The sequence below is a fragment of the Helianthus annuus genome, chromosome 5 (genome assembly GCF_002127325.2).
Source record: "Helianthus annuus cultivar XRQ/B chromosome 5, HanXRQr2.0-SUNRISE, whole genome shotgun sequence".
NCBI classification, from domain to species: domain Eukaryota; kingdom Viridiplantae; phylum Streptophyta; class Magnoliopsida; order Asterales; family Asteraceae; genus Helianthus; species Helianthus annuus.
Genome location: NC_035437.2, coordinates 84,154,679 through 84,163,729, shown reverse-complemented (window position 1 = coordinate 84,163,729; position 9,051 = coordinate 84,154,679). Strand labels below are relative to the sequence as shown.

General features: G+C 34.7%; 1 protein-coding gene and 1 long non-coding RNA gene across 3 annotated transcripts; both read left to right on the top strand.

Annotated features, from left to right (window-relative positions):
- Window positions 1-5,275: 5,275 nt before the first annotated feature.
- Window positions 5,276-6,708, top strand: LOC110943005 (probable mediator of RNA polymerase II transcription subunit 26c). Its single transcript, XM_035989810.1, has 5 exons — window positions 5,276-5,697; window positions 5,841-5,909; window positions 6,003-6,085; window positions 6,195-6,265; window positions 6,356-6,708. Exons 2-5 carry the CDS (start codon window positions 5,883-5,885, stop codon window positions 6,445-6,447), a joined length of 273 nt encoding a protein of 90 aa, XP_035845703.1. The 5' UTR covers window positions 5,276-5,697; window positions 5,841-5,882; the 3' UTR covers window positions 6,448-6,708.
- Window positions 6,709-6,968: 260 nt separating this feature from the next.
- On the top strand, window positions 6,969-8,649 carry LOC110938762. 2 transcript variants are annotated; one of them, XR_004892785.1, is made up of 3 exons: window positions 6,969-7,164; window positions 7,976-8,137; window positions 8,205-8,649. It is a non-coding gene; the product is annotated as an uncharacterized LOC110938762 (long non-coding RNA). The 2 variants fall into 2 exon arrangements; XR_002591662.2 differs by having other exon boundaries at window positions 6,972-7,164; window positions 8,231-8,649.
- The last annotated feature ends 402 nt before the right edge of the window (window positions 8,650-9,051 follow it).

Here is a 9,051-nt window from a genome sequence, read left to right as displayed (position 1 = left end):
GGACGACAAGGCACCTTCATAGTGATATCTAAGCTTCATTAGGACTCTTGATAGTGATATCTAAGCTTCATTAGGACTCTTGTAAGCATTCATAACCTTCTCTAATTCGTTCTAGCTTAGATTATTAGCCGAAAGTCAATTCATCGTAACTATAGTTTGACTTTTTGATTAAACGAAAATGGCTCAATCATTTCTCAAATTGAAAGTACCTACAAGTTGGTATTTATGTGGGAAACAAACCCTCAAAAGGGTATTTTCTGATTCCCACTCTAAGCATGATTATTGTCGAGTCAAAGTTGTTCTTAAAAAGTCAACAGAACTTGTTTTTGCAAAATCTAGCATAAATAGTAATGTAGATGACATGCAATCAGTTTGATCATCAAAATAACTTTATAATGAATGTAAGAATATGTTTTATCATAATCAACTCGACAATCTTGGGTATAAACTCGGATCGGAACCGAAAGTCTTATAAAATGACTTTTTCTTTGACTCCCGATTCGGATCCGTGCATGCATGTTTGAGATCTGCATTAGAGCTTATTTTGGACCATTTTTATTTATGTGCAACTCTCTGGAATTTTACAACTTGACTCCATGCTTGTCCGATTCATATGCATGTTACCGATTATGCTTAAATATGACTATTTTGCCCTTTTTGCTATAAAACGTGATTTTTGGAAAAGTGAAAGAGTAGAAACCTTTATTACTGATTTATAAACTTGCACCGAAAATTTGATATCAGTTGGAGGTCCAGATTTAGAGTTATGTCCGATATCGTAAATCTAAAGCTTTATGTTAAATAAACGGCGTAATTAGCGTATAACCTATTTAAGCCCACTTTTTGATACCAAACTTTTTACCAACTGATGTTATATAATATTTTGGGATTTTTGAAGATTTTTATTTAATTTTTGGCTGATCGTATCATAGGTCTCTAAGTTTAATTCGGTTAATACCGGTTTTGACCTTTTAAGCCATAAAATGAGTTTTATAAATCTTTTTGACCCCAAACCTTTTTCTACTGATTTTATTTGTTAAATAAAATATTTTGAGCATTCTGGAAATATAAAAATATAAAAATATCAGCTTTCCTTTGAAAACCCGGAAACGGCTCTAAATCGCCTTTTTAAGCGTTTTTAACGCATAGTATGTACTATAACCATATTAAACGTATAAGGATTATACCTACTGATGTATTTAGCATATTTTTATTTAATAACAGTAAGTATAAGTTTTTAAACTCAGTTTTCCAGTTTTGACCGTTTAAGCCCTTGTGAAATTACCAAAATACCCCTAAGGTGCATAGTTTGGTTTTAAATGATAAGTTTTGTATATGGGTCATACCCTACTGATGTAATATGTCAAATTAAGTATATTTACAGAATAAATCAGACCTGTAACTCAGATTTCCAATTTAACTCTTTTATAATCTTTTAAATGACCAAAATGCCCTTATGAGGCGCAAATTGAGTTTAAATCCGTATGAGGCAAAATAGAAGTTATCTTACTGATATCATAACATATTCAAAGCATATTATCTCAGGGAACTTGCATATGACTCTTATGGTTACCCGTAACGCTCTTTTAGCGTTCGGTTCGGTTTATGTAACTAGTTTGCATAAATTGACCGAAACGGGTCAAACATTATCTTTTTGTCTCAAAATCCAGAATGTATTTAGCATACCCAAATTATACAAGTATTTAAACTTGTCGGGTCTAAATCACATTCTATCCGGTCTTCGCTTAATCATGCGCTTGAACCGTATCTTCCTTAAAACTAACTGGTCTAAGCTTAGGCTTAAATAAAGACCCGTTAGGAATCTAATAGGTTATTATAAACCTTTGTTCCAGAATAGGAGGCCAGTAAAAGCTACCTCCACTTGCTAATTGTGATTCATACTTACCAAGGTAAATACTTTTAACTTATTTTCCCTATACGGGCTTGGGGTAAGGTATATAAAATACCGCTTGGTCCGGCATCGAATTCTTTAATCGTATAGTGGTTAAATTCATTGAGATGACCTTGTTTTGAATGTGTTTTATTACTTAAAGCCTTTGGGGGGTTAATGACCATGTCCCGGATATCCTTGGCATCATCTTACGAGATGGCCACGACCTGAGCACAGGGTGTAGGCGTACACCCGTCAGTGTATAACTCTATATTGTGGTGTGTCTATTAATCTTTAACCCGGTCTACGGATCGGGCTACTGAACGCGGAGTAACATGTAAATCCATTACAAGATTATATTGCATAATTATCCCAAGTTATAAAAATATTTTTATGCCATGTGCATTTAAATCAATTTTCAATCTTTTTAAAATGAGTCAGTTAATTTGTATTTACCAGTGTAAACTGACGTATTTTCCCAAAAGGTTAAGTGCAGGTACTACACGAAATAGGCTGGCTGTCTTCTAGAGCGTCCACAATAAGTCTCGCAAACTTGGATGACAATAAACTGTTGAACAATATCCTATTTTATTTTGATCCGCCTGTGGATCCGTTTCAACTAGCAGTGATATTTAATATTACATTTTTATTAAAGTTGAAATGAATCTATCTTTGCTTCCGCTGTGCATTATTATATTGTGTTGTTTGTCTATGATGATGCCAACTACGTCACTATACTCCCCACCGTGCCCACCGGTGACACGTGGAAATTAGGGGTGTGACATGGGATCTGGATACGGGAGTATATTCTGAGGCGGGACACGCGAATAAGTTAAGTCCTTAAAACACTAAACTCGTATCTGGAATCAGTTGAAACTTGTGTGAAAATTTAAGTGGATCAGTATACTGACAATCTAAGTGAATCGTTTAAAACTTAAAGTGTTTAAAGCTCAACGGTACTAGTGATTTGTCATAAACTGATATGATCCTCTGACGCAAACTCAAACAAAAATATTGTCTGTAAATATGTTTGTAAATATTTCTTTACTACTTTATATTTCAGAAAACTTCAAAAAGATTTTTGATTCTGCTTTATTTTCGACAACCGATGTCTGAATGCTGAGTTTCAAAATCTAAGTATGCTGATCGTGATTCTGAAAATAAAACAACTTCATTAATTTGAAACTTGAACTTTAAAAAAAAAAATTCAAAAACAGTTTGTGATATCTCCAACGTCATTAACTTGGACTTGGATGATTAACCGTGAAGGATTTGGATGCTTATATTGTTAAAATCTGTAAAAGAGCCAGTTTCCGATTTTGATTGTTAAAATTGCCAAATCTTTGAAGATTGTTGATAGGGGAAGTGATTTAGAAAGTTCAAAAGAGCCATACTACGATTTTTGGACAATTTTAAAATGTTTGTACTTATAAACGTTTGAGATTTGCAGATGTTGTTCCAGACTACGATCCCGACAGCCGAGTCTAAGGGGGAGTCTGAAGACGAGCTCAACGCAAGAGGAAGCGTGGATTCAAGGCGCTAGGAATCTATCCTGAAGGAGCTTGTAACCGAAAAGCCAGGTGTCGATCTCAAAAGCACGGAAGCTTGACGAAAGGGGGAGCCTGAAGAGTCTACTGAAAGGGGGAGCTGAAGCTGAAGACAGATCCATGGGGATTCTGTTCGAGAAAGAGGGAGTCTGTGTTTGCTGAAGATGTTAAAGCTTTAAGAAGACTCAAGAGAGAGAGAGAGAAAGACAAGTCGCTACGAGTTCGACTACGGATTGACTACGGAAATATCCAAGGGGGAGTCTGTTAGTGCATTTATGTCTATCGCCTCCGTCAATTCCGTTCGTAGCAGAAACTGAAGAATTCAAGTGCTTACATTGTAATATTAGATAGAATGGCAAGGTGGCATTTCTGTAATAATGAGGAATCTCATTAAGCCCCTTAGCCTATAAATAGAACTCTAGGGCTTAGAGTTTTAAACTTTTGTCACTTTGCTCATTAGAAGACTTTGGAGAGCTTGGATCCTAGAGAGAGAAACTAGAGAGAAAGTGACATCGTGATTCAGGTGCTTTGTATGATTTCATATTTTTGAATAGAATCACAGATTATATTACGTCTCGTGTGTTCGGTCACGTTCGTGTACGGATTCCGCACGTCACACGTTCGGTTACGCAATCGTTTCGGAGTCAAAACCGGTCTTATCAATATATATATATATATATATATATATATATATATATATATATATATATATATATATATATATATATATATATATATATATATATATATATATATATATATATATAGGTCTACGATCATTTCAGAACCATAAATATTTACAGAACTTTCAGAACTCCTAATAAACAATCTTTTTATTTATATATTTTTATGTTTAGGATAATTTTATCATTTATTATGTGTATTTTTACGATTACATACATGTTAAGAGTAATAGTTTACATATGTGTAATTAGTTATGACATATATATATATAATTTTGGCAATTAAACATATGTAAACTACTTTCAACATGTATGTAATCAAAGAAATACATATAATAGATGATAAAAAGATCCTAAATACAAAAACTTATATATAAAATGATTTTTTATTAGGAGTTCTGAAAGTTTTATAATTATTTAGAGTTCTGAAATGAATTCAACCCTATATATATATATATATATATATATATATATATATATATATATATATATATATATATATATATATATAGGGTAAGGTTCATGCGAGAACCACCTTTATTGCGAGAACCGCGAGAACCAATGTGAACACAACCTAAAATAGCTAAAAAAAAAAACTAAAAAAACCTAACCTCCACCCCCTCCCCCCCCCCCAAGCTAAATTCTAAAAACTAAAACCCCCCAAAAACCTAACCCCCCCCCCCAAGCTAAAATGCTAAAAACTAAACCACCAAAAAACCTAAAAAAATAAAAAAAAAATCAAAAAAACACTCAAATTTTTTTTAATATTTTTTAAGTTAAAATCGCTACCTTTAGTAGCAAAAAAAAAAATTTTTTTGGCTACTAAAAGTAGCGATTTTTTATAAAAAAATATTATTTTTTTTGTGTTTTTTAGCTATTTTTGGTTGTGTTCACATTGATTCTTGCGGTTCTCGCAATAAAGGGTGGTTCCTAACGGATTGTCCTATATATATATATATATACTATATATAATATACATATCCAAAGGACTTCTTAAGGTCATTGGAATTTCCTTAAAACACCCCTAAAGCATGATGTACAAGTCTTTTAAGCATCAGAAAATATCACTTTCCACTTATACCCTTCTACAAAAACACACAGGATACATTAAGGTTTCACAATGATTTTAATTTTCAAACCATTTCAAAATCGCCCGCTTCCCTGCTCCTCTCTCACTGGCGATTCCAGATCTGGATCTAGGGTTTTTCTCCAAGGCGATTCAAGATCTAACCTTTCTCCACGCACATAACCTCTCTGTTGCCGTTTTTACCTTTGAACATCCAATCAATTGATGAGGAGTAGCTTCGACGGAGTATTCCGGCGAGCTTAAGCGGCGGAGAGACGGAATCGTGCAGCGGCTGTAATCCGAACGATGTAGTAATTGCGACGTGGATCTGAATGAGCAGATTCCGAACGGCGTTGGCCGGAAGGTGAACGATGACGTTAGAGGAGGTGAGATTCGCCGTTAACTCTGCAAGAGGATGAAGATGATGAACCAAATCCGTATGGAGGTTTGTTTGATGATGAGCACTCTAAAGTTCTGAGAATTAAAGAGCAACTTGAGGATTCAAATCATGTATAGTTTTCAATGAATCATATGTGTTCATCTTGTTTATTAGATTCTTTAGTTGAGTTATTATTGTTAGTTGACCTTTTACGAATGATATTGTGGCTTATTAGATTGTTAGTTGACTTATTGTTAATGATATTGTGGTTTAGACTGATGATGCTATTATTGATTTGCTTCAAACCCTAGCTGATATGGATCTGACTTTTACAGTCCTTAAGGTGAATAAACATCATCTGTGTTTGTTACTTTACGTATTAATGTTATTGTATAGAGTTTTGGTTACATACGCTGATTTTTGATGATCAAATTAGGAAACTGATATAGAAAGGAATGTTAACCGACTTCGAAAGCATCCGTCAAATGAAGTAAGAGGACTGGTGAAGCAATTGGTGAGGTGAGTATGACTGAGAGTATATTGGACTTGAATCTATTATCTATGGAAAAGCTTATTGTTCTATTGTAGATTGTTGTTAAGCTTGTTTTATCTTTTGTATATGTAATAGGAAATGGAAGGATTTGGTGGATGAATGGGTTGGGTCGAACAATAGTGCGCTCGCACGCTCTACTCTTACAGGTAATGGTTCTTATTTACTTTTCTTTTGTGAGTTATAGCATTTTATCAATCAAGATGTAAGGTTTTGATTTTTATGGTTTGTTCTTGCAGAAGGTGATTCGCCTTTGGTGCAGAATGTATCAAGCGGCTTACTCAAAGTTAGATTAAATGGTAACGGGTCAAATGAGTTGAACTGGTATTAAGTGGCCTAAAGTTACTTTAATACATACAACCTCCCAAAATTCTTTTACCCAAATTATTATTGTTGACGTAATATAGTTATTTTGAAAACAAGTGTTCTGAGCCATCCTTACCAAAGATAACCCGTTTTCATTTGTTACTCAAATTACCTGTTTTTGCAATTGTACGAGTTGAAATGTTGGTGATTTTGGCAGCGAACACAGATGGAGGAAGGTATTGACATGGATCGTTTTCAGCCGTTTACGGCTGCAAACGTAGCAACAAACGGGTGTAAAAACGCAGCCCTTTGCTGTTGCGTTTGCAGCCGTAAACGCGCCGTTAAACGGCTGCAAATGCGGAAACAAACGGGTGCAAAAACGCAGCCGTTTGCAGCCATTTAACCGTTAACGGCGCGTTTACGGCTGCAAACGGCTGTGTTTTTACATCCGTTTGCAGTCGTAAACGCGCCGTTAAATTGCAACAAACGGCTCTGTTTTCATTAATCGGTCTAACCTTGCTTTTAAAACGGAAGAGATGCACAAAAGCGATGAGGTCTAAAAGCAAGGCGCAAAGCATAAAAGCAGCGGGCTTTTTGTGGAGGTTTTCAGAGACATGGTTGAAAGATCTTAAAAGCTGCATTTCTAAATCAAAGTTAAAGAATGTGGAGGTTTTTAGAGACAACAAAGGGCATGTGTACTGGAGGTTAAAGGGGTGTTCTGAGACGCCTGGTATTCTTCAAGGTGAGCTCTAAATGTAATTTGTTAAATTTTTAATTGGATTTTAAAAATTTATGTCAAAACGTAAACCAATTTGAATTTATATCGACACGTATATAAAAACAAGCACGTAAAAAATTAGTCTTTTTTTTTTTAATTAAAGAATGAAAGTACATAGTAAACTGGTTGGAAACTTTAGAACCTTAAGGGATTCTGGTTAGAAACGGGAACTTCATGTTTTTTGTCAACTTTGAAATTTTGTAAAGAGTAAAATGACATTTTCGTTCCTGAGGTTTGGCAAGTTTCGCGACTTTCGTCCAAAGGTTCGTTTTTTTGCATCCGGATCCAAAAGGTTTGAAATGTTCTCATTTTCATCCAGCTCATTAACTCCATCCATTTTTCTCCGTTAAGTCAGGGGCATTTTCGTCTTTTTTATTTAGTTAGGTATTTAGAATACTTGTACATTATGCTAAATGCTTGTACATAAAGTGAAAAAGACCGAATTGCCCTTTAAGTTAACAAAAAAGATGAAAATACCCTTGACTTAATGGGAAAAATGGGTGGAGTTAACGAGCTGGATGAAAATGGCAAGATTTCAAACCTTTTGGATCCAGATGCGGAAAAATAAACCTTTGGACGAAAGTCGCAAAACTGTTCAAATCTCAGGGACGAAAATGGTATTTTACTCTTTTGTAAATAATTAGATGACTTTCGACTGGTTATCAAACAAATACAACCTGAATTGACCTGTTTGCATATAAGTGGGTTGACATCACTGCGTCTACTAACGATCAATGTTTCATGAACTTGTATAACATACCATAGTAACATGTAGGAAGGTGCGTCTGATGCAGACGTCAACGCGCTTCCTAAATACAGATTTCAGGCATCCAAAGATAACGAGGACAAACCTGAGGTGGGAGCGGGTAGAATGGTTCCTGCTGAATCAAATGGCGGTCACATAGCTGTCGAACGTGTTCTTCTACCTGAGGATGCTGTAAGTTTATTGTTGATGATTTGGAAGGGTATGTTAGGTATTTAACTACGATTAAATTTTTTTGTAGGATAAAATGTTGCAACTTTCTTACAGGATTGCTGCATTTATCTAAGCACATATGAAGATGGAGCAGAACTTCTTTCACTTCCTTGCAACCATCATTTCCATGCTACATGCATTGTGAAATGGCTGAAGATGAATGCAACTTGCCCACTTTGCAAATACAACATCCTCAAGGGAAATGAACATGTTTAAAAAGTAATCGAGTCTACATGTGCATGCTACTATGTATTTATTCATGTACATGAGGAAATGTAAACAAATAACTATGTGATGACAATTGATCCTGACCATTGGTTTTTTTTTGTATGAGTTTGGTCTTCTTGGTACAAATGAAGAAAATAATGCTTACATTTATAGGATTTATTTCAGTAGTACATTTGTGTAGCTATTTGATGAGTTCAGATCTTGTATATGTAACATCCAACACCTCATAGCCGTTAATATTGTTTTTATCTGCAAGAAATTCATCTCTCTTTTTAGTTGCGAAGTGGAGACCTTTTAGGTTGTTGTTTACCCTGCGATTGTTTTTATCAAAGCATGTTTAACTACAAAGTTCTCTAATCCACAAGACCACAACTAATGCATCTAATACGTGTTGGTGGTATTTGAAGTCTGTCATTCTTTATAAACCTATGTTTATACATGTTGTTCTTTGAATGTTAAATATAGATCAGAAATTACAGGCGGATTGGTTTGATTAGTTTTGAGCTTATGGTTGTGCTTTTGTTTGCATGGTGCAGTTCAGTTTGTTTACATCCTTTTAAAACTCTTTAAATCCCCATGACTGGTTTTGAGGTACCTTAACCGAAAATTTGGATTTTAGTTATAACCCAACTGAACTGAACATTCTC

What these genes read in the sequence shown, in the direction of transcription:
- LOC110943005 (XM_035989810.1), top strand. Translation starts at nt 5,883, where the DNA reads ATGGATCTGACTTTTACAGTCCTTAAG. An exon ending in TGACTTTTACAGTCCTTAAG is followed by an intron (nt 5,910 to 6,002) that starts GTGAATAAACAT and finishes TGATCAAATTAG; the next exon opens with GAAACTGATATAGAAAGGAA. An exon ending in CGCACGCTCTACTCTTACAG is followed by an intron (nt 6,266 to 6,355) that starts GTAATGGTTCTT and finishes TTGTTCTTGCAG; the next exon opens with AAGGTGATTCGCCTTTGGTG.